Source organism: Molothrus ater, chromosome 11, assembly GCF_012460135.2.
Source record: "Molothrus ater isolate BHLD 08-10-18 breed brown headed cowbird chromosome 11, BPBGC_Mater_1.1, whole genome shotgun sequence".
Lineage (NCBI taxonomy): Eukaryota > Metazoa > Chordata > Aves > Passeriformes > Icteridae > Molothrus > Molothrus ater.
The window spans coordinates 971,132-996,242 of NC_050488.2; the positions used below are offsets into that span (position 1 = coordinate 971,132).

The 25,111-nt window shown below is 50.2% G+C and overlaps 2 protein-coding genes across 2 annotated transcripts in view; one reads left to right on the top strand and one right to left on the bottom strand.

The window, feature by feature from the left end:
• Positions 1-23,909, bottom strand: part of WNT7A (Wnt family member 7A) — a 36,260-nt gene extending 12,351 nt beyond the window's left edge. The window contains exons 1-3 of the mRNA XM_036391016.2: positions 23,215-23,909; positions 22,110-22,336; positions 10,877-11,148 (exon numbers count right to left, since the gene is read on the bottom strand). Coding sequence (XP_036246909.1) covers positions 10,877-11,148; positions 22,110-22,336; positions 23,215-23,285 — 570 coding nt within the window. The 5' untranslated portion in view covers positions 23,286-23,909. The remainder of the gene's footprint in view (positions 1-10,876; positions 11,149-22,109; positions 22,337-23,214) is intronic.
• Positions 22,847-24,882, top strand: LOC118691762 (translation initiation factor IF-2-like). Its single transcript, XM_036391161.1, has 3 exons — positions 22,847-23,036; positions 23,241-24,061; positions 24,511-24,882. The coding sequence occupies exons 1-3, from the start codon at positions 22,847-22,849 to the stop codon at positions 24,769-24,771; spliced, it is 1,272 nt and encodes a 423-aa protein (XP_036247054.1). The 3' UTR covers positions 24,772-24,882.
• Positions 24,883-25,111: the final 229 nt, after the last annotated feature.

A 25,111-nucleotide genomic window follows, 5' to 3' on the forward strand; every position in this document is an offset into this window, starting at 1 on the left:
CAGGGAAGTGGTGCTGGCAGTAAAGGATTGTGTATAAAGAGCTGGGAGCCACCAGGTAGAGCATTTTGACAAATGCTGAAGTTGTCGAGAGGAAAGTTTCCAAAGAGTGATGGAAACCAAGAGAGCAGCCTGGCTGGTTCCAGACAAGTAATCAGGAAACACCTCTTGTGCTAAACTAACAAAACCAGGTACTGGCAGGAGTATGAGCAGCAGAATATTATCACTTCATATTGCTTCCAAACATTTTCAACCAATAGCCACACACAGTTAATTACAGGATCATTTGGTTGCATACCAAACTGTGAGAGTTAACCCTAGGGTACCCAGCAGATGATACTACAGAGGACATTATTCAGGATGCTGAAAAATGTTTATAAATTTTAGTTCTCCAAGACAGTACTTTTAGTTGAAAGGGATGTTTTTCCTTTCTACTGGCCTTTTTAGGTAATGTCAAAGTAATTCTCCATCAATTTTGCAGTACTGCCTTTATAAAAACACAAAGTTTCTTACCTCAACTTCTTCATTAAATCCTTTGGTCTAGAACAAAACATGAGCTATGCTTGTATTTGATACAGAGACATATTTAAACTTCAGTCCTAACACTGTTCACAGCTCAGTAAATGGCACTGGAGAGGCACCCATGGCCTGCTTTGCCTACCTGCCATTTGTTGATCTGGGTAGAGCACCTGAGCTACCTCACCCCCAGTCCCATTCCTTTCCTTCTCCCAGCCCCACTGCTCTCCAGGGATAACACCTGGAGATAACAGGGATAACCTGGGCTGTGGCATAGGCTCCAAGCCCATTGCCACGGGTGCTTGTACCCTGGGTGGGATCTCACCAGATTGGCACATCAAGCCACAGCTGCTCAGGGAAGTGAGAGCCATTCCTGTTAGTTTAAAAGAAATGTCTCATTATTCCTCCAAATAATCTCCATGCAATTATGTTAGTTATTGGAAAGCAGAAGCTGGATCACAATGACAGAGTGTATATTGTGCACAGACTTCCACACATTTTGTGTTTACAATTCAAAATACTCATGTTATCATAAAGTAACATGATTTTGGTGTTAATTGTAATATTACAAAGATGACTTTCTAATTAAGTTTAATCCATAAGTGCTTTCCCCCTCCTGCTGCAGTTGGGGCACTAGGTCCACACTTCCACGTTTTCAGATAGCTCCCACTTCTCAGAGATAAGATCCTACCAGCAGAGCCTCTCTCTGCAACCCCACAGCTGCCAAGAGCAGCACGCCCAGACCCAGGCCAAGAATTTTAACAGGGATCTTCTGGACTGTTAGCAATGAAAATTTGCTCCTATGCAGAAGAAAGTGGAATTTCCTAAATTGATGTGTAATGCTGAGTGCAGCCTAAGCACAGGGTGCCCAGGGGAGCTGTGGCTGCCCCTGGAAGTGTCCAAGGCCAGGCTGGGACTGGGTGGGTTTAAGGTCCTTTCCAACCCCAACCACCCTGTGATTCTGTGATTGCACCATTTTGAGCAACAGTTGAAGCTTTTGTCTTACAAAGGAATCACATGCTAACAGAATTCACTTGAGGTGTGCTGTGTGGTTGGATGGGGTTCCCTGAGCCAGCTCACCCTGACACCAGCAGTGCTGCTGCTTTTCCTGACTGATCTCTCTGCTCACCACTCATGCACGAGTTCAGCAGCAGCAGCAGCCTACAATGCCATTGATGGTTCCTCTTTATAAGCCATGCACAAGTGAGTCTTCACCTTGAGATGGATGTTTTTAACAAAGGGTTAACCAGTTGCTCCAGGTCTCCAGTTCAGAAGGCCATAAGATGCCTGTAACAGAGCTAAACACCAGTCCCACCAGTACATGAAGCATCAGCTGAAGAAACCATGCATGTCCATAGTGCACCTTCAGTGTATTAATCTGATCTCAATTTTATAAATCTCTCATTAAGGTACCTTAATATAAAGCAGAAGTCTGTTGGATCAAATTAAACAAATATTTTAATGCTAAGGTATTCCTTAGCATAGTTATTCAAATCTACAGTTTTCTAGAAAATATTTTAGGACTTTGACTACACCTTTCAGTCTAAATTTGCACGAAGTATAGCAAGGCAGACTTCTCAGGCTGATTCCCTGGGAAAGCAAAGCCTAAGCACTCACTTGGTGTCTGGCTTCCTTCTGCCTTCTCATTTCCCACTGGAAATTTCAAAGTAAATTCAGCTAAATATGACAAAGTGTAGATATATTGAAAGAAACTCCTGTGAAGTCTTAATCCATGTTTTTTGGATACATTCTCTTGACTCCTTGTTGCACTTCTTTATTTACAGGCTATTGTGCCCTCTCGATGGTTATTTGTTCCATGCTTGCAGGGTTTATCCACCCAAACACAACAGTGTGTTCTGGGGCTCAGGAACATCTCCTGGGGGAGCAGCTCTGTCCCAGGGTGTGTGGCTGTCCCTTAACTGTGGGTGGGCTCATTTTTGGTACAGGATCTGGAATGCTGTAGGCACGGCTGGTTCCCTCAGGGCAGGCACCAGCCTGCTCCCAGGAGAGTCTGGCTGGAGCTCCAGGATGGAGCTGCCTCACATCTGGGCTCCAGCCCATGCCATGGCATTCCTGCTGCTTGGCCCAGGGACACCCTTTAGGTGCAGCTCCCTTTCAAGTACCAGAAGGCTTGGGCTGCTTTCAATAACCAGCCCTAATTCAAATGGATGCTGGTGCCTTCTGGCACTAACTGGGCATGAGAGCCAAGCATCCTCCCTGCAGTTCCTTGAAACCTTTCTGTCCTTCCATAGCTCAGTTCTGCATCCTGCCAGTACCAACAGGCCTTGACTGTGTCCTTGGACTAAAAGGTTGTTTTTCATTCATTGATTTTTTAAATTGTTTACTTCAACATACCTGGAAACTCTTTCCATTAAAGCAAAAGTTGGTTCCATTTGTACAGCACATGCTGGCAATTATTTCTCTTGGTGAGCATTCAGGGCTTCATAAGCTCAGAGTTTTCTGCCATCACATGTTAATGACAAGGTTTGAACCAAACCTTGGTTTAACTTTCAGTTTTACCAAAACCTCTGTTGAGTTACAGGCTTAGCTCAGGCAACTGAGTTCATGTTCCTGACTCATCACTGAGGCTCCTGGAAATGTTCCTGGAGATACTTTCAGCTCAGGCTCAGGAGATCTGGGCTGTAACTGCAGAGGATTCCAGTTTCACACAGCATGGAGCAGAGATCCTGCCCCACATCCGAGTCTTGGCTTTGATTTGTCAGAGATTTAGTGAATGAGGCTGCACACTGGGAGATCTCCACCAGAATTTGGTGAACACTTCATGTATAAACACAGACTGATTCTGCATTAAAAGTGGTCTCAGTGAACTGGCCTAACCATTGGTTTCCTGCTGACTTGGCCAATACCAATCTTCTTTGAGTTTTGCTAAAGTGTGGGTATGGAAGATCCCAATATCAGGCAAGGAAATCAGTCTTGGAAGAAACAGAACAGTTCTCAACCACTGTTTCTGAAATTTTTTCAAAAACTTGGGCCAAAATTCAGGTATGAAACTCAAAAATCTTGGATTCTGATCTCAACAAAACATCAAGGAGCACAGGCTAATAAAAACATTACAAGACAGGACAGCCAAGCTCATAGGTCACAGTTAAGGTTAACAGGTGCTGGTTTTTTTCTCACAACTTTTCATAGAGTTACAGAATGGCTGGAAGAGACCTTGAAGCCCATCCTGTTCCAGCCTCTCAGGCTTTTTTTTTCCATGACCAGGGTAAGTTTTACAACCCCCAAACACAGCAGGAATCTGCTGTGGGAAGATTGTGCTGTGTGAAGGCTGCATATGCTTCAAATCATTAATGTTTTGTTCTGCAACAGGAGAGACAACAAGGACTCTATCAAGGCTCCAAAGATGCTGAAAAGCCTGAGAGAAGTGAATAATCTACACAGCACCTATTTTGGTCTAGCTGATATTCCCCTTTGAGCACTGAATGACAAGCGTGGTCCTATGGGAAGCGTTGCTAACTGCCCAAAGAGAAAGGCCAGATTAAATCAGAAATTGTCCAGAAACCTGTGACCCAGCCAGTGGCTTTGCTGAGCAAATTAATCACCAAAGCAAGCATCTGATTATTGCCATAATAGAAAGGTGCCCCCTATTAAATTTGGAATTTGAGATCTCTGTTATTTATGAAGAGAGGCTGGCCCTCAGTCCCAGCTCTCTGTCAGCAGCATGACAGACTGTCAGCTCCAGGAATCACACACATGAAATGCATGTTTTGCTCATAATGCCAGAATCCTCTAAAACTGCAACTCCAGGCAAGTGATAGCATTTATCATTCCCTAATCTCCAGTGTAAATCAGGAATTCAGTTTTCAACCACATGAGATATAGGAGGGAGCTGAAAGCCAAAATACAGGTAGGACCATGTATCACCATTTCTGATTAGATGAAAGTGGAGGACAAGTGGAATGAAAATTCATTTTTGTGGATTACAGTTCTTGTGCAGTCCAATTCCCTCTCATAATTTAGACCAACATTAATGCTTCCTTTATCTTACTCTGGGCTGTTGAGAAGATGCAGAGCTTGTCTGTCAAGCTCAGACTTGCTTTAAGACTATTATCTAAAAAGTAGGAAAGCCATAAATAGTGCTTTGATCCTTTCAAACACAAACAAAATGCTCTAAGGCTGCAAGGGATGTGTATTTCTTTTCACACCTAGGAGGCTGCCCAGCAGAGCCTTGGGATGGAGCTGGATGGGATTTTGGAAGCACTCAGCTGCACCCTGTGCTCCCACCAGCCTCAATGGGAGCTTTCCCATTCAGTGAACTGGATTTTCTCCAAACTCAGAGCTTGGCCTTTCTGGGAATCCTGCTGCCCCAGCCAACGAAGCTGCCAGGACAGACTTTGTGGCATTTAAGGCTCCTTTTCTAATTGCACTGAAGTACAGCTGGGGTGCCAGGCCCTGGGGCCAGAGTGCTTGGAGGGAAGGCAGGCACTGAGCACTGGGTGTACCTTGGATGGATGGAACTGGGTCTGGGTCCTTGGGTGGACACCCCTCTTTGCCTCCACAGCCACATCAGAGGTTTGCCAGAAGATACTTTTACACATTCTGTCTGGTCACAGTGAGGCACAAGCCCTGTGTGTAAACCTTCTCCTCAACATTCTCTGTCTGCCTGGTTTTAATCTAGGCCAAATATTGTACCAGGAGAGCTCCCAGGAGACCCTCCATAGGCACATCTGCTGCACCCAGCACCAGGTTTCCTGGGCTTGTGGAGCCATTTTTTTCTCTATTAATACTCCTGCTCTGTGAGTGGGAGTGCTGTGTGCTGTCCTGGCTGAGCAGGGCTTGCAGGATGTTTTGGGCATGGCTGTCTCCAGCACAGGGGTGCCATGGGCAGGCTGCAGCTCAAGATCTGCCAACCTCCCCTGTCACAGCCCTGACAGTGACAGTGGGGTCTGGCAGCATTGTCACTGCCACTATCACCAAGGGGCACCATTCAGCTGAGTGTTTGAGGAGCATCCCTAACATCAAGAATAGGGGTTTCTGAAAAGGAAAATGAGGAACATTTCTGTGCCCATGCCAGAAAAACCAAACCAAACCAAATTAAAAACCAAACCAAAACAAAAAAATCCCACCACAAACAAAAACACATTGGAAAATGTGAAGTGCAATTGCAAAGGCACTGCTAAATCCCGAACTCCAGGGAACGTGGCTGTGCTGCTGGTACTCCAATATCCTTTGATTGCTGGTGCTAGGAGTGTCAGGGCAGCCTCTCCCAGTCCTGCTTGGCTCAAAGCTGCTCTCTGAGACTCTCTGGAGTCTTCAGCAACTGTGAGCAGCTCCAGACACTGGAGCTTTATTCTGGTGGGTGCCATGAGAGCAGTTCCTGCTGATGGAGGGGCAGCAGGGCAGGTGTGGCTCTCTCAGGCAGCTGGGCTGTGTGCAGGCACTGCAGGGGCTGGCTTACAGCAGCCACATCCCTCTGGAAGGCATCTCCTGGCTCCTCTGTGCCTCTGTGTCCCCCTGGCACCCAGCTGTGCCTGCCAAGCAGACCAGCATCCCTGGTCATCTTTGGGAGCAGAGCTCCTGCCAGGAGCTGCTGGAATGCTGGGGTCCCTCTGCAAGACTGGTCTATCCCAGGCAGGGCCACTCCAGTGGGGCTGCAAGCCCACAAGCTGCACTCCCCTTTCACTGCATCTTTTCATGTGCTTTAAGATTTAGCTCAGGCAGAACTATTACATCTCCAGAATTTCAGGCCTATATTCAGAAAAATAGAAATATTATATTGTTTGGCAGCCTCTTTTATCAGCCCTGTCTTTTTCCTAACACGATGCTCACAGCTTTTTAAGTCATTCATCTGCAGGAGGTTGTGTTCTGTGCTGCTGCTGGTAGTCAGGTGAAAGGGTAGTTAAAGAAAAAGGTATTTTGAGAGAGGTAGAAATAGCTGTCCCCTCCAGAGACAGTTAATTGCAGTGGTGATTGCACACCCCACAAGAAGAGGAACATGTTCAGGTAGTCTCATGGCAGCAATGTCCTCCTGAGGTCAGAGAAGCAGCAAGTAAAGAGTCCCATAAGTGTGGCTTCCCAGGACAGCTCGGGAGAGGCCCTGAGCTCCCTGCTTTCCTAATGCCACTGTGTCACTTCAGCCTTGCTGCAGGTTTTTACAGGAGAAAACATTAAACACGCCAGTCTGTTGTGATCCCTGCATGATCCATGTCAGGAACACCTCCTGGGTGCTCCCAGCTTTGCTTGCTGTTTGCAGCAGCTCTGTCAGGCACATCCTCCACATCCCCCAGGAGCCTCAGAGCTGAAGGGGAAATCTGAAATACTCCTGATGCAGAGCATGGAGAGACATTGCAAAGTTAGTGCACCTACACATGCCTCCAAAGAGAAATGCTGAATAAAAATCCACCTTGATGTGCTCTTGAAGGCAAAAGCCTTCTAAATGCAGCCTGTGCCCATGATTTATAACAATGACTCATAATATTGCATTATACTTAATATGATGTAACACTGATGCAAGATGCCATTTGTGGAATTTCAATGTCACAGGGAAAAAGAGAGGAGAGAGCAGTCTGGTCATGTACCTTGCCATGCTGTCAGAATGAAATGCTTACAGCCAGAATGTGTAGAGCCTTTCAGTATCTACTTTGTTATTTTTTAGCAGGATAACCTGGAGAATAACATTTCTGTTTCCTGGAGTATAAATATTTCTCAGACATACATTATTGTGTTACTTACAGTAATTTAATCAACTTCATATTTGAGAAGACAAATTTGCTAACAGACAATTCAGTCTTGCAATTATACCCCCTCACATGGAAGTTTGCAGGGCAAATAAGGATTATGCCTTTAAATTAATTGAAGCTTTATCTCCCTTTTCTGACCCAGCTGTTACGAATTCTCCTCCTGTTCTCACTGTACTGCTTGCTCCTTCCTGCAGTGAATCAGCACTTCAGGAAACACTAATTCAAAGAGGAAAGACACCCTAAACTCTGCTTCTGAAGGTCAGGAATCGCTGCTCTCCAGCAGGTTTGACAAATGAGGTGAGGCTCTGGGGCTGCTCAGGGCCACTTTGGGGGGGTGTTGGTGACCCCTGCTCAGAATTCTGCCCCTGCCCTTCCAGCAGCCCGAGGAACTTGTGCTACACAAGTGAGTCCTGCTGGATTGTCCCCAGACAGACAAACAGAGTCAGAGCCTGTCCTTCAGTGTGGGGAAAGCTGGCCCTGGCTGCAGGAGCCATGGGCAGCCCTGGCTGCATTGGTGGTGGGAGCAGCTGGGAATGGCTCCTGGCCCCCCTCTGCTCCCAGGGCTGCTCCTGGCTGCATCCTGGGCGTGCCCGGGGGTTTCCAGCACTGCACGATCCGAGCTGTTCAGCGGAGGAACAGGGATGTTCTCTACCCCTGACCTTTGAAATCCTCCACATCTGACACCCTTGGTTGTCTCATTTCCAGCAAGAGCTGACAGATTGAGGAATTACAGAGTATCCTGAGCTGGAAGGGACCCTCAGGGATCACCCAGTCCACCCTGGCCCTGCAGAGACATCCAACAATACCACCCTGGGCATCCCTGAGAGCCTTGTCCCAAGGCTCCTGGAGCTCAGGCAGCCCTGGGGCTGTGCCCATTCCCTGGATAACTGTACCCCTGCTCTGACAGAGCTGTGTGTTCAGGATGTTCAGAGGCTGCTGCTGGCACCCCAGGGAGCACTGAGACATTGCCTGGGTAAAACAGGACTGTGAGGGGCTGGAAAGCCTTGACCTGAGGTCTCCCCAAATCCTGGATCAGGCTTTTCCTGGTGGTTCTCTGTGGGTTCATACCCTGCAGACCCTTCTGTGCCCAGTGCTCCCACTAAGCCCAGCAGAACATTCTCACCCACTGAGACAGAATGGATGATTTTATCAGGGGTTCTCAAGAAGACAATTCGATATTGATGGATCTGTGCTTTCTAGAGTGCATCCTGAACCACGTGCATCAGGTGTCACCTTGAAGAAGGACCCTGTCACAGGTGAGGACCAGGTGAGTGGGCACAGCACAGTTTCACATTGCAAGCCAAAGAAGTAGAAAGGACTGAATTTTGAACAGCATTGCAATGCCTACAGGTGCTGGTAAGAAATCAATAAGAATTGATTTATTTTTGGAAGCCTGGTAGGTGCCAGTCTGTCTCCCAAGTGCATAAATATCATCAAAACCTAGCCATGGGCAAGTGAAACAAGACAAGAATTTGTAGCCCAGAGGAAAGCCACCATGAATAGATTGTTTGGAGGCTGATAAGATCCATACTGCTCCAAAATGGAGTTCCACCTCACAAGGCTGTCTTTGTTGTGGAAGAGTCAGGTTGTGAGAGTCCTGGCATGCCAAATACCTGTAATGGCCTCCCCTGCCAATTGTCTTTAAATACTGTGATCTTTCACACAGGAGCAAAGCCTGAAAGAAACCTCTCTAGCAAAAACATCATTTATTCATTCTCTACGGGACAGTGGAGCAACAAGCCTCTCCTCAGTCCTGTTACTCTTTCTCTCCCCTACAGATTTCAAGCGGAGATGTGTTCAAACAAAGATGGGTAATTTTGCTCTGTGAGGATGCAGGAAGAAGTGCAGAGCTATCTCTAGATCAGAGCAGTTCCTGAGCCTGCTGGAGAAATGGCAGATGGCCAGAGATAGCACAAACCACTGCTCTCCCAGATTACAATGTGGAGAGCTGAACCTTCCAGGCACAAGCTTCCAGGACAGCAAATTGTGCACAGAAAGGTGAGAAACACGAGGAGCCTGGCAGGGAGGCTGGGGAGGCTCCTGGAGCCAGCCTTCCCACAGCCACCTCCAGCACCAATGGCCCTGCTCTGCCCACGGTCCATACCTGGGGGATAACCGAGGTAAAAAATGCATCTTTTCTATTGCTCTGCATTTTTAAGCTTTGCTTTGGGGAAAAATTTCTGGCCAGTAGGCAGTTCCAGCCATGTTTGCAGTCTGGTGTAGGCTGCTGTGTCATTTCCTGGGAATCTTTTACTGCCAGCACCCATCAAATACAAGCAGACCTTTCAAGGAAGTAGCTGTGCCACAAAGGTGAAACTCCTCTGCTATTTTTTGTTTCACTGGGTCTGTGCTTGTACAGCAGAACAGACTTTGGGTGTTGGTGCTTCACCAAGCTTTTCAGGATGTGCCTTCATGCTACCAGAAGCTAAGCAATAAAGATCTCAGAACCATTCATTTTGCAAATATTAATGCTCAATTCTTGAGTTATTCTCAGAATTCAGGGTTCATTTTGCCAGTGTTGAAGCACAAGTTTTGGCACCACAGAGCCAGACAAGGCATTTGGGATACTACGCAGAGTAAAACCCAGAATCTCACCTATAGAACTCCTACAGTATCATTAAATTAAAGAAGGGTTAGGCTTTTGTTTGGGGTGGAAATGGCTTTTCTTCAATACAATCTGCCTGGCTCCAGCATAACTGGAGATGTCTCAGAGCCTACAGGTAATTACCACAACAAAAATAGCATCCACAAATTAACTGCTGCTCCCAACTTCCTTCTCCTATTTGCCTCTAAGTCACACTCACATGATGCTGGAATCAGGACTATTGCATAGCAGGAGGTAAAAGGAGAGCTGAGGAAGCAAGGATTGACATCCCTGAGAGATGGGATCAGCAGAACTCCTGCAGGGAGAGCCCTGCTGGGCTGTGCCCGGGCTGTGGGGAGCACACAGACAGCCCTGGCTGTTCCAGCTGCTGGAACTGGAGCCACAGCCCCGCTGGGACTGCCTGGGAATGCCCGGCCCGCAGGGACCTGGGAGCAGGGCTCAGAGCAGGCTCCTGAGCCTGGCCCAGCTGCCCCTGGAGATCGGACACACGGCCAAGGCAGCAAATCCCGGTGTTCAGCGGCTGGGATCCCCAGGAATCCTGGCTGTGGGAGCTGCTGGGGTCCTGCCTTCCCCAGCGCTGCCTCGGCAGCAGCTGCTCTCGGTCCCAAAGGATGGGGCGGGTGGCAATGCTGCTGTGCTGAACCCAAATCCGAGTCACAGTGGGACACGGAGTGACAAAGGGCTCAGCCCGGGCTCTCGCTGCTGAAGCCTTTCCCTCCTTTGCAGGGGCGGCTCTCACACAAAGAGCAACGTTTGAACAGCGGGGTTGAAAATGATCCCTTTTCAGCTGAGTGAGACATTCATGTCTGAACCTGACAAGACTCTTGCTCACCCACACAGCAGCAGGCAGCTTGTTACCAGAAGTACCGTTTGACTTCCCAGATAAAACACTTGTTTGATTTTTTTTTCCTTTCTTACAGCTGCAAAGAGTAACATTTAGACAAATGCTTGACGAGCAGACGGCCCAACAACCTGCCGAGGTGCCTGCTTGTGTGCTGCGAACGATGGCAGCGCCGCGCAGGGCACCGTCCGGCCCCGGGGACAGCGGGGCACTCACCTTGCGCCCGGCCTCGTTGTTGTGCAGGTTCATGAGCGTCCTGGCGTTCTGCTTGATCTCCCGGGCGTCCACGAAGACCTTGGCGAAGCCGATGCCGTAGCGGATGTCGGCGGAGCAGCCGCCCCATTTCCAGCCCTCCTCCTTGTGGTACTGGCCCTGCTTCTCCTTGTCGCAGCCGCAGTCGCTGAGGTTGCCCTGCGTGCAGGCCGCCGTGATGGCGTGCGCCACGCCGGCCGCGATGATGGCGTAGGTGAAGGCGGCCTCCCTGCTCCCTGCAAGGCAGAACGGCCGTGAGCGGCGGGCAGGGGCACGGCGGGGAAACGGCAGGGGAACGGCGGGGTCTGCAGGCACACAGCACCCTGGAAATGCTGGAAACTGCTCCATGAACGGCAGTGCTGTGGGCACACAGCACTGGAAACCTGTTCCATGAACGGCAATGCTGTGGGCACACAGCACTGGAAACCTGCTCCATGGACGGCAATGCTGTGGGCACACAGCACTGGAAACCTGCTCCATGGACGGCAATGCTGTGGGCACACAGCACTGGAAACCTGCTCCATGGACGGCAGTGCTGTGGGCACACAGCACTGGAAACCTGCTCCATGGACGGCAATGCTGTGGGCACACAGCACTGGAAACCTGCTCCATGGACGGCAATGCTGTGGGCACACAGCACTGGAAACCTGCTCCATGGACGGCAATGCTGTGGGCACACAGCACTGCCTGCTCCATGAACGACTGACCTGCTGCGTGCTCATCCCTAAAGCCATGGCTCTCCATGAGGCATGGGGAGGTCAAGTGTTGTTCAGGCTGATGCCTTTGGAGTTTAACTTTTATATGTTTCAAATCCTGTACTGATCAATGTATAACTCTAAATGCCATACAGAGTGTTAGCTACTGTCTCCGCGTTTTGGTCTAACAAAAAGTCCCTCTAGGCCTGAAACTCAAGGACATCCTACAGCCTCAGGCCCCGAAAAGTATAAACAAAAGTGAATGGGGAGGAGGAAACTGGGGGTAAATGACTTAAATATCTGCAGCTGTAATTGAAGAATTAACCCTGATATATAAATGGGCCAAACTTATAATTGTCTGAAAAGCTCGTGACCATCGTCCATTCTGGGTGCAGCCTCTGGGAGGCCTCTGGCTGCCCAAGGTGTCCCTGTTAAAGGCCTTCAATAAATACCCACTTTATTCTCTTTATTTCTCTTGCCTAGCCTCTGTTCTAGGGGGGCCACTCCAAGGCATCAAGCCAGCTTCATCTCTGTATTTCCAGATGCTATTAGAAGTAGGCAAACTAAACTTAAACCAAAAGGATGGGGTGGAAAATGTTGGGGCTCAAAAATAAAGAAAGAAAGGAAAACAAAATAGGTGGTCTTGGGGGTTAAATTTTGAAAGCACCCATATTCAACCTTTTAAAAATTCAGCTCAGAAATAGGGTTTTATTTAAAAAATTAATTCTACACTAAATTGTATTTTTACAGGACAACCACTTCTGTTTTACTTGTGTTCTGAAAACATTTTAATTCAACTGGGATGATTTTTTCACATGGTAGGTGTCAAACGTTTTCAACACTGACATCTATGCTGACTCAATGAAATAAGTCTTGGTTTGATTTCAAAATTTCTCATAAAATGAAGAAAAAATCTTGACCTGTTGTAGGCACAGTGACCAGAGCAAGGTGAAGTAGCAGCCTCACCAGAGGGCTATGAGACAGAGGTTGGGCCAATATTACTTTGTGCAACAAGGCCATAATGACAGGCTTCTGTTTCCTGAGGGGGGTTCTCACTTTAAGATTTAATTTCTCTTTTTGAAGTTTTGTTGCATGCTGGTGTGTGTGTTTCCCACACATGGACCCTACGGGATCTCTGAGGCTTTGGGGGCCAGTTCAGCTGAGAGAGGGCCCTTCACAGCCTGAGGAGGTTTGCAGAGGTTGCCCATGTATGTCAAACAGCCCTTAAAATTCTTTGGATCTCCCAAACCAAGAACTTGTCCTACTCTTATTTCTCCAATGACAAAATGCACCCTTGTTCAATAGAATCAGAATCAGGCTCTTAATTAGGGGAGTGCAGATGGGAAGATCTGCTTCCCTTCTCCAAGTGCTCCTCAGCTGAGTCCTGGCAGACCTCAGCTGCTGGCAAGAGTCTGTTACCCATGAAACAAGCCCATTTCTGCTGCTCATTGCATTTCACAAAAAAAAAATACCATCATTTGGGAAAGAAACCTTACAATACTTCAGCCTTGCCTGCATCCCTTTTGTGTAATATGATCTGGACTTCTCTGCTTGTCTCTTTTAATGACAAATGTTCACTTCCTTATATCGAGGAAGTAAAATGGAAAACAAGATGACATTATCACAATCTGTTAATAGTCAACTTTGTGCCCTCTATTAGCAAAGGCAGTATTCCCTAATGCTACAAAGTGCTGCATTTATTAAGGAACTTAATAAATATTAAGGAACAGTCAATTATCTGACTTTCTCAAAGGATTCCTTGTTTCTCCTTATTTTAAAAAAAACCCATAAAATTTTTTGGTTTTGACCATGGAAATTGGAGATGAAGCTTTCTAGAACTCTTGGCTTTTTATAAAAACCTGAATGTGGAAGAGAAATGCCAGGCTTTAGGTGTATTTGGAGTTGAGCTTCTCCTCCAGTTTACACTCATCAACACCCTCACTATTTTAAGCACAACACCATGAAAAAGGCACTGGTAAACAGTGTACAATAAGAAGTCCCACTTTATCTCTCAGAGGGCAACACTGCATCACACCAGGTTTCTCCTCCACAAAGCAGCAAACAGGACACTGTCAAAGAAATATTTCTAGTTGAATTTACATGTGGTTCTTTGTTCCCTTTGATTTTGATCAGATTACTTTTTGTTCAGCACAAGTTATTTTCAAGTTCTAGAACAAAAACCACTTGAATCTGACACACTCAGCATTGTAGAGGCTGAGCACCTCTTTTGCTTTTTAGAGGGGAGAAAAATACAATGTAGAAAATACAAAATTAGTACAAGCAGAGTCAGAAACCAGTGTCAAGCCTGATCATAAATTACATTACATAAATTATTTTATAAGTTTGTCTTATTTGGAAGAAAATCTTAGCAGCTTTTAAAAACTCAAATTTTGGAGATTACAAGGTAAACAAAGCAAGTGCCTAGAAAGATTGGCCCAAGTAGGAGGTGCCTTGGCACTCGTGCAGTGGTGATAAAGTGATGTGGGTTGTCACGTCTGCATCCAACTGTTCCCGTTTTTTCATAAATGATTGACTTTTCAAGTCTCATTACCCTGGCCTGGCTCACAGAAATGCCAGCATGGGGGGGAAGCTCAGACCAGCCTGAGTGTCTTCTGTGACAGTGCTTGAGATCCCAGGGGTTTGTGCCCAAACAGGGTAACCTGAGCATGGGGGTGCTCCTGCCACTTCTAGGTAGAATTTCTACTCCTCTCCTTTGGATTTCAGCAGAGTTGAAATTCCTGGAGGATCTGAGGGGGAAACATGGCTTTCCCAAGGTATGGCCAGGCAGCTGCTCCTACAGATGTTGGGCAAAGGTGGAGAGTCACCTGTCACAGAATCATGGAATCCCAAAGGATTTGGGTTGGAAGAGACCCTAAAGCTCCTCTCATTCCACCCCTGCCACGGGCAGGGCATTTCCAGCACTCCAGGGTGCTCTAAGCCCCGTCCAACCTGCCCTGGATGTGTACAAGAATTGCAAGCCCTCCTTTCAGCTCCCAAATCACACATTCTTCTCCTTATCTCAGACAAACCATGGTAAACACTCCAGAGCTCAACTCCAAGCACTGGAACCTCCAGAGAAGGATCTGGCAGCAGTCAGAGCTTGCTCTGGCCATTCACAGGGCCAATGACCTGACAGGTTCCAGCCATGGCTCTGCTCCCTCAGCCTCACCTGGGGCTCTCCCCAGCCCCAGCCAGTGCCTCAGTGCTGTGGGACCACAGGGGCTTCTCTCCAGGTGTTGGACAGAAACATCCTTCTGCTTTTCCTGTGTTTTTCTGGACTACAATGAGGTGTGCAGCACACTGCAGCTCCATTTGCTCTGATGGCAGAGAGCTTGGCATTGATGGCTCCCAAAATTTCTGCAGCTCCACCTGCTGATGCAGATCCTCTCTCAAAGCACTGGAGTCCTGTCTGCAGACCCTGCCCTGGGCAGGGCACCTTCCCAGGCTCTCTGTACCTGTGTCTGAGCTCTGCACGGTCAGGCACCACCCTGGGCTGCCAGCTGTCTCAGGGGGAAGCACTGAGAGGGTCCCAGGTGGGTGCAGACTCAGGGATTAGCAGGGCAGCTTCTCTCCTAACACTGAGCACAGTTATACACACCCCATGCACACCTCGGAGCCTTCATTCTGCAAACACTCACTGCATGCCCCTGAGTTTGGATATGAATGTTTGCTAGACTGGGTTTGGGCTGATCAGCCTGTCTGCCAGCTGCACAGACTGCTCTGCATTCTGCTTTTAATTTAGCTAACGGCACTTGGGTTTAAGTTTAATCTTTACGTTTGAAAATTTTGTAAAAACTTCATTCACACAGATTAGAAATGAGAACTTATTTTTTAAAAGGAGTGCAATACCTTTGGGAAACAAAGCCTGAGCCTGCAAAATGCAGAGTGGATTTACTTGCAGGAAGTCAGTAGGTGCTCAGCAGTTTGGGATCTAAGGGTGCTTCTAAACAGCCTGTCCTGCCCTATCAGTCCCCCTCATAAATTGACTAAGCTGTGAAATAAAAGAGAGACAAATTTCTGTTTATCTCACTGGAAAACATGGGTTGTATTTTCTGCTATTTAAAGCCAAAGGGTCAGAGAGGGAGTTATCTGCAGTGACATGAGCTGAAATATGATTGGGAAAATATAAAGATGGAAAACACAGCATACCTTGCCAATTATGTGCCACAGCAAACATTACTCCTCATCTCTCTATAGAGGCCATAATTCACAGCCTGGAAAAACGCAGAGCAGAACCCATCCCCTGCCTGCTTCAGGCTTTGCCTCCTCCTTCTTTGGTAGACTACAAATGGTCTGCCAGGATTTTTTATTTTCATGTTTCTTTAATCTAGCACAAGTGATTAATAAGAATGGTAGCTTAAAAAAAAAAAAGAAGTATTCTCTTCCTAATTTTTTCTTCCCCTTCTGTACAAAGTTTGGGGGGTTGGTGCCTTAAAATAGTGTATTCAGTTGGATTTAAAAGGATGGTTCCCTATAAAATAGCACTGTGGCTTTACAAAGATTAGTACAAGTAAATAAAGTACAGAGGGGCTTTAAGAGGCATTCAAGACTCTGGGGGTTTAGGCCCTGCCCACTTTCATGAGCTAAAGTTCCTTTCATCAACACATTAAACTCTTGCAGAGGAAACACTCCAGCTAAAGTGATTATTTCTGAAAATACCCCCTTTAAATTCATAAAGTTACTACTCAAGACATGTGCACTGCAAAACTCAGAGCCATTATTTTGGAATTCAAATAAGTCTCCCCTTTTGAGGGGCTCTGAGCCCCCAGACCCCAGCGCTCCTGGGGAACCCTGCCCTGCCACAGATCTCCCACCTTCCCAGTCAGATGCAATCTCTCTGTTCCTCTGGAACAAGTACTCACAAGACACATCTGAAGGCAGGTATGAAAACCTTGTGATGGGAATTCCAACTGCAGTGACCTTGGGGCAGTGTTTTATCTTGTAGTGACAGTCCTTGCTGAGAAAGATTGACTTTTTGGCACAAAGCAGCTTTGGATGATCAGGCCATATTTCAGCCTGGCCTCTGTTTTGCCTGCAAATAACTGTTCTCCTGCAAGACATTGACAGTAAAAACTGGTTGTAGGGGCTGGAAACCTAGCACAGAAATTCAAACTCTGACCTCACCTGACTGGATAGAAAGACTCCAGTTAATTACATTTTTTTTTCTGTGCATCTTGGGGGCTTCCTAACTGCAGTGGTTGAGAAAACAGAGTACTTCTCAAACTTTCCTCTAAATATTGACCAAACCACATAGTGCAGTAGCACTCAGAACTTTGTTTCCCACAGAGCTGGGCAGGTAATCTTCCATGCAAAACAAAAACAAGAAGGATTTTCTTGCCAGAGCTCCAGGACTGTTTGGACACTACTCTCAGGGATGCACAGGGTGGGATTGTTGGGGTGTCTGTGCAGGGACAGAGCTGGACTCCATGATCCCTCAGGGTCCCTTCCGGCTCAGGAGGTTCTGGGATTCTGGGATTCCATCAGTGGTTGTTCACTTGGTCTGTTATTCTGGAATTCAAACAATCAGACTTTAAAACCTGGCACGAGAGACTACAGCAGTGTTTAAAATCAAAATGCTCCCTGAAATGATTGAAGATTAAATCTGTTCTTCAGCACACCTGTACTGGGATCTTTTCACAAGTGCTTGCCTATAACACAGTGACAATATGAAGATTTACTCATAACTTTCCTGTTAAATTTTGTGTTAAATCTACCCAGCTGGAGAGGAAAGTGTCCTAGATCTTCTTCTCTTTTCCATACCAGCAGGAGAGCTGACAGCTCTGAGCAGGTTAGTGAAGGCTTTGCCTTGTAGGACAGTTGCCATTTGCTTCAATAGGCAGGAGCGGGAATGTCCCTCTTTCCTGACGTTGTTTGAAGCCAGAGAAGAAAAGTTGATTTTGGTACCTGGCAAATCAATCGGTGCTAATTCAGTCCAGTGCAGAGCCAAGAGTGCAGTGGATAGAGGAAAGCCAGGAGGCTCTCCTGGTTTAGTGCGTGCCTCAGGGCAGCCAGGGATGATCCCTGAGCCAAAGGCATCGGGCACAGCCTGCAGAGCTGCTGGGCTGCCCTGCTGTGCTCATCAGCTTTGGGACCAGCCTGTCTATGGGGACTCTTCTTCTGATTTCAGCTTTCCTTATTCCCAAGAGTAATGTCAGGTGGGTGAAGTATCAATGTGATTGTACTGAAACATTTTCCAGGGTAGAAGAGAGCGAAGAATTGATGCATTTTAGTAACGCCAGGATGAGGACCTGGCTGAAAGGTTCTGCTGAAATGCTCCTTGCAGACCACCACTCACACCTCAGGACTCCCTCCATGCTCCCCCCTGCTGGGTCCTTGCAGCCTTTGCAGGGCTCTTGTGCCTCTCTTCTCTCAGTTCTGTCCTGAGGAGTCTCCACTTGGCCATGTCCCTCTGTGGAAATGCAGTCAAACAGTTTGTACCACTTCACTTTCTTGTTTAACAGTGCCAGTGCTGCTCACTTGTGGCAAAAGGAGATGGGGGTTTTTCCCCCTATGATGCCAATGTGGTGGTGTCCTCCAGATCCCATGAAATGTAGTTGTGTCCCAAGGCAGTCCTTTGGGACACCAGCAGTGTCACTGCTGGCCACCTGCTCACGAGGTTGCACCCTGCAAAATGGCCCCCTGAGGCACCTGATGGAAAGCCTTTGCCACAGCTCTCACTCTTCCCTTGATCCAGCAGAGCCCAAATCTGATTTTCAGACTCTATCAAAGGCATCTCAGATCCTCAGGCTTGAACCATGTTTCACCAGAAGACAGACAGGCAGGAGGGTTTTGGCCTATCCTGCTTTAAAACGTTGGTTTTGATTGTGGCCGTCCTCAGGAACAGAACTGCTGACCACTGTGGCAAAGATATTTGGTTTTAAGTGTGTCCATAATTGCAGCGTTGCATCATCTCCATGGTTATTTTAGAAATTCTCTCTGCCACTCTACATTATTAATAAGGTGTCTGTGGAATGGTCTAGAAAAATCGTCCCTGTGTTGATCTGGGCTCCATTGCTCTCTCTGGGACCGGAGCAGAGCAGTGTGATGGCACTTTGTGACTTCTCTGCGTGCTCCTGGCACTGCTGTCACCAGCTGGCACGGGGTTACATCCACAGGGTGCCGGGAGGGGACACCTCTCTTTGGAAGGGCAAAGCAGATAAAATGACCCAAGAAATGGAGAGTCAGTGCTGGGCACTGGTGGGAGCTCACTGCCACCAGTGGGAAACTCAAGCCCATGAGCACAAAAATGCTCTGGGATGAATTCAAAGGGTTGCTCACTGTACCTCTACAAATAAACTCCACAAATAAACTATCACTTCACTGGATGATGGATTGTATGTGAATTTTTAAAAATACTCACATGCTACAGGTTAGAACAGGGAAATATTGTTTGATGCTTTCCTTCTAGAGAATTCCAAGTGTTTCAATAAGGTTAATATTCCTGTTGCCATTTTAAAGATAGGAAAAGAGAAACACAGAAGAGAGTGCCATGACCCTTAGGTACACAACAACAGGGCCAGGAGGGGAATTGCCCTGAATGGCAATAAGAGAATTTAAATAATTGCAGTACATTTGCATAACATTCATAGAATAGATTACCCAGCAAGGGTAAAAGCAAAGAAAGCTGGAACTGAAGATGTGGCTTGGTGTGCCATCAAAGCTGTGGGCTGGGAAATAGATCACAAGATGCTCTGGTACCCAAGGGAGTTTGTTTGTAAGGACTGACACACACAAACCCCACAGGAGTTACTCAGGCACATCCTCCCAGGCTGCTGTGAGCCCCTGCTGGCTGCACCCACCCCTCAGGGCCATGGCCAGGACAGCCACACCTCTGTCACCCTGGAGTCACCTCCTCGTCACAGAGGGCCAAGAGGGCCAGCAGGGCCACTCCAGAGGCAGAGGAAGCCTCGCAGAGACAGAGGGACGAGCTCACATGTGGCTCACTGACTTTATTGCAAGTGGCCAGACAAAGGTGCCCTGCACTCCCCAGGCAATAACTTCAGGTGCCATTGCCAGAAAGGCACAGTCACTTCTTAAATTCCAGGGAGGGGACTGGTGTGCTCGGGGCTGTGGAACAGTATTTTGGAACACACCTCATCAAAGTCTAATTAAAAAAGCACCGAGGGTACGTTATCCTCACCAAATGGTAACCTGGGCTGTTCTGGGGCTCTGTCACCTTGAAACCCTTCCTATAGGGCTTCATGGTCCTTCTTGTCCCACATCTCTCTTTCCTATTCAGGGTAAGGCCCTCAGACCTGATCTCCTTTTGTTTGTGGGCACCAAATTTTACTTACGGCTTTATGGCACATAGGCTGCACCCTTTTTAACCAAGGAAAATATTATTTCTCTGGATGGTAACCTGGAACACCCTGGCAGAGATCCTTGGGAAAGAGCGAGAGGTGCCTTTTCCCCATAGCCATAGAAAGATGAGCTGTGTCAGATGTTCAGAGTTTCTGTACCCGCTGATAGAGAAGAAGCAGAAGAAAGGAGACCAAGCAAGGAGACCACCTGAACAAAAACAGTTATAAATATTTTGTGGTGTTTGAGAGCCTAAGTAGTTTTATCCTTGGGGCCACAGGAATGTCTGTGCAAAAGAAAAAATCACCATTGGATTTCAACCCCCTATGATTTTTACCAAAGTTTACTTTAAAATAACATGTGTAACCTGTTTAAATTTGAGGGGTTTGTTATTCCTTAAACGATTTTTATGGAGTTTTGTAATTTGGATGCCATTCAACTCTTGACTGTGTTCTGAAACCAAGGAAGGATTTGCCCTATCCATCTTAGCCTCATAATGGATAGATAGAACATATTAAGAGTTATCACCTCAAAGACAAATCAAAGTCTACTTCCTTTGATATTGACTTTCTTTAAAAGGACCTAAATATAACCTGCTAGCTAAATAATTCAATTTTCGGAGGGAGGGAAGGAACTGAGAGCATGTTTACACAACAGACCACAACAACTCTGCAATTTTCTAATTTCTGGGAGAAGAAAACTCCTTCTCACATTTTCCTTTTAGGAAATGTTACTCTTGGACTAAAAGAGCCCAAACCTGCCAGCCATCCAAATGGACTCTTCACTGACAGAAGTGGCAAACACTTGCCTTGCCTGCATCGCTGACAGGAAGGGCTAAGCTCAAGGAACAGAAACAATGAGCTAACCTGAATTAATACTCCATTTTCAGACGATCCCCAGTGTTGTGCAGGGAGCTTTTTACTTCATCTACTTGAGCCACTGTGATTATCAAAGGTTTTGAAAGGCAGAGTTTCCAAACCAAACGAGTTCCTCTCTTCCTGCTCCTGCCTTACCAAAGTTCTGGAGAACACCTCCCAGTGTGCACGGCTGTGGTAAAACACACACTCAGTGTTCTCAGGGGCTCCAGAGCACCGTGGCAAGGCTCCACCTCTGTGTTTCATGGCAGTGCCAGCAATGAGGGCCTGGGACAGACCTTGTCATGGGACTGAGCAGTGCCTGGGGCCAGCCCATCCAGGGCTCCCCCACGGCTCCCCTGGCCCCTGTTCTCTGGGCTGCCTGCTCTCCTCATGAAACATCCACATTTTCTACCATGCTAAGTATTGCTTGATGGGGTTTCTGGGTTTTTGCAACTTCATTTTACATGGGGAAGAGACTGGAAACCACAGATCCTTCTGGATGTGGAAGGCAGTGCTGTGAGCTTTCCGTGGTGGCTCTAAAAAAGACTAGCCTGTATTTGGAAAACACAGTCCTTGGTCTTTGCATTTTAAGTGGAATCAAAGAAACGTTGGGTAAATTTCACTACAGTGTTTTGCAGAATGGGGGCATGAGAGTTTTAATCTCAGCCCCATTTCTTCAGGTATTTACATTAGTTATTATTAATGCTGCTTTAGTTCAGAATTTGCATATATTTTGTACTGTTGCAATAGCTGAAAACATGGAAAATGGAAGTGGGATCTTCTGTCAGTTGATTGGACCAGCGTTTGTGAATGCCCTGACATCCCAAAGCAGAACACACCCACTCTTCCTCGTGGCACAGGGGCACAGCTGCTGTGGAAGGATTTTGTGTGCTAGGAATTTCTCACAGTGAGACTGATGGCTGTGCCTGGATCCCACCAGGCACGAACATCAGCCCAGTATCCCTGGGGGTGCCTGCACCCCACAAGTGCAGTTCCAGCTCTGCTCAGCATTCTGGCTCTCACCGCTGCCTTCAGCAAGAGCCAGTCTCCTTTTCTCCCATCCCTAAGTACATGAATCGGGTCCTGTGCACACAAACGGGAAGCTTTTTGGAGAGGATTTCTGAGAGCAGGGCTGTGAAATAGCGCCCAGGTGGGAGCTGGCACACGTGGGAGTGAAGCGCAGGCAGGTGCCCTGCCGGGAGGGAGCAGGTCGGCAGTGCCAGCACAGCGCCCAGGTGCACACAGTGCCCGCAGTGCCCGCGGTGCCCGCGGTGCCCGTGCCACCCCCGGTGCCCGTGCCACCATCCCCTGCCCTCGGGCGGGCGGAGCAGAGCCCAGAGCACGTACCCACTTTGAGCTCCTTGCCGAAGACCGTCCGCTCGCCCAGGGCCGAGCAGTTCCAGCGCCCGTTGCGGAACTGGAACTGGCACTCGTTGATGCCCATCTGGGACCCTTCCCCGATGACAATGATCGCGTCGGGCCTGCTCTGGCAGATCGCCCGCTGCCGGGGGGCGAGCCCCGGGATCTTGTTACAGATGATGCTGGCTCCCAGGGCCACCACAGAGGAGAAACCCCTGCAACGACAAGACAGCGGCGGTGGCTGAGGGCAGGCGGGTCCCGGAGGCAGAGCGGCACCCGCTGCCTTCCCGTGCCGCGGCCCCGGCGCTGGCGGTGCCCCGGGGAGCGCCCGCCTCTCCCCTGCCGCTGCCCTCTCCCCGTCCCTCTCTCCAAGCCGAGGCAGAGATCGGCAGCGCGCGGGCTCCTGCCAAAACAGGACCAAACTTCCTCCTTCCAGAATTAAAGTGCGTGCAGCGGCATTGTCTGCCCGGGCCGCGCACTGGCAGCGGGCTGGGAGGCTTTTCCCAAACCTGCCGAGCAGTTGGAGGAGAGAGGGAGAGAAGGAGAGAGGGAGGGAGGGAAGGAAGGGAGGGGGACAACCCACGCTCCCTGCCCCGGGGCCGCGCCGCCTCCTCCCGCACGCAGCGCACCTGGCCGGGGATGCTGCGGGTCCGGAGCGCCGCCGCCCTCCCTGCGCCCCTCCCGGGCCGGGCGGCGTTGTCCCTCCGGGCAGCAGCGGCCGAGGGATGTCCCTGCGGGAGGCGCGGGCAGGTACCGGCCAGGGAGCGGCCGGGGCACCCCGCACCGGGCTGGGGAAGGGCCGGCTGCCCGGGAATCGCCCCGGCGTCCCTCCCCGGCAGGGACCGCCGCCCAGCCCCTCGCAGCCCCGCACATCGCCGGGGCCGCCGCCTCGCCCCCCTGGAGGTTCGCTCCGAGGTGCGCTGTACCTGTCTTTTGAGAAATAATCGTGATCTCCACCATCATCACTTTTTTTTCTTTTTTTTTTTTTTTGAGACTTCTCGAGTTAAATAGTAACAGGTCTGGGCAGGTTGGGCTGAGCGCGAAAGAGAGCGCGATTGTTATAAAGGAAAGAAAAAAAAAAAAAGTTACTTACCCAATCTTGATATACACAATCCCCAGGCTCAGGAAGATGTGGAAGATCCAGCGCCTTGTTTTCCTGTTCATATTCCTTGCTTGCCGTGGCTCAGACCAACACGCGAATCGATGCCCGGCGCGCTCGGGGCCGGGGCCGCTCCGTCCCTGGCGCTCACGGCCGCCCGGCCGAGCGGGGCAGCCCCCGCCGCGCCCCGCAGCGCCCGCGGCTCCGCGCCGAGCCCCCGCCGGCTCTGGGCATGGCCCCGCCGGGGCTGCGCTCCGCCCGCGCTGCCGGCCCCGCTGCGGGCGCTGTCCGGGAGCGCGGGGCTGGACGGGCTGCGGGGTCCTGCGAGCGCCAGCCGCGTCCCCACCTTCGGTGTGAATTGGCTCTCTCTCTTCTTCACACAAACCCCCCCCCTCTTTTTTTTTTCTGTCTTTCTCTCTTTTTCAGCTACTTGGGCGTGTTCTCCAAAGGAGGGAGTTGTCCAGCCGGGGGGGGAAGCGAGGCGGGGAGGTGGGCAGGAGGGGAACAGGAGCGGCAGACGGATCACCTGCCTGCGGGCAGGCTCAGCGCGATCCTCCTCCTGCGGGCACGGCCCGGGGGAACGCGGCGGGGGCTCCGGGGGGTGTCACCGGGGGACGCCCCCGGGGCTGGCCCCGGCCCGCCGGGCGGCATCGGGGGCCCGCACCCCGCGCTGCTCCGCGCCGGCAGCGGGGCCGCAGCTTTGACTCCGCGCTCGCCGCCCGCTCGCCGGGGCCGCCGAGCACCTGGGGCCGGTTTTATGCGTTTGTCCCGACGCTCCTCCCCCCGGTCTGCCTCCCGCGTGTCGCGGGCTGTCCCGCAGCCTCCCGGTCCCCGCGCCGAGGTGAGCCCCGGGCGGCCGCAGCATCCCCGGAGCGCCGCTCCGCCCGCACCGGGGGGCGAGGCGGCACCGGCAGGTGCCGGGGGGGCCGAGAGGGAGCCCCGTGCGCCCGCAGTGACCTCCCCGCCGGTTTTGTGGGCGATCCTTCAGTGACAGGGCAGGGCTCGGTCCCCGTGGCCGTCGGCGCACGGCCGTGCCCGCGGTCCGAGCCCACGCTGGGGGCGGCCCGGGGGCTGCGGCCGCCCGGGAGCTCCGCGGAGCCGCCCGCCTGCCGCGGGCGGGGGCGCCGGCCCGGCCGGGAAGAGGATCCCGGCTCCTCGTTGCGGGAATTTACACGGATATGGTGACTATTTTATTATCCACTTAAAATATTTCAAACAGGGAGGTTACCTAAATGATAACAGGGGTGTGGTGCGGGAATTGTTCTGCTGATAATGTTTTTCTGATGACAGAAACACGATGACAGGATTCCTCAGCGTCCCTCGGAGGAGCCGGGCAAGAGCAGAGGCCCCCGAGGAGCCGGGCTGGAGCCCCTCTCGCGGGGCAGCGGCCGCACGGACCCCCCGCTCTCCCGAGCCACCGCAGGGGGGTCCGAGCGGGGCGCAGCCGGTCCTGGGGCTTGGGCCGGTCCGTCCCTGCCGGCTGCCCGGGGCAGGGAAGGAGTGTCCCAGTCCAGCTCTCCATCGCTCCGCGTCCCCCGGTGCGGCGGATGATTCCCATCACCTTGGCGCCCTTCAGCCTCTCCGTGCAGCCGGGCCGTGCTTCCCACTGGAGCCAGCGGGCGGCCCGGCCTCGGCCCGGGACGGAGCCCGGAGTGAAATGCGGGGGTGCGGGGGCTGCGGGGGTGGGAGTGCAGGGGTGCAGGGTTCGGGGAGTGCAGGGCTCGGGGATGCAGGGTGTGGAGCGCAGGATTTCGGGGCTTCGGGGTTCGGTTCGGTTGGGTTCGGTTCAGGTGCGGGGGATCCCCGAGCCCCGCGGGCAGCGCCCGCCGCAACCTCTTTGTCAGAGCGGCACCTGGCGGGCACGGCCGGAACTGCAGGCGCGGACAGCGCG

Excerpts from the sequence above, each read along its gene's own strand:
- LOC118691762 (XM_036391161.1), top strand. The coding sequence starts at position 22,847 with ATGTCCCTGCGGGAGGCGCGGGCAGGTACCGGCCAGGGAGCGGCCGGG. Across the intron at positions 23,037-23,240 it reads CCCTGGAGGTTCGCTCCGAG|GCTCAGGAAGATGTGGAAGA; the intron begins GTGCGCTGTACC and ends CACAATCCCCAG. Across the intron at positions 24,062-24,510 it reads CTCCCGGTCCCCGCGCCGAG|AAACACGATGACAGGATTCC; the intron begins GTGAGCCCCGGG and ends TTCTGATGACAG.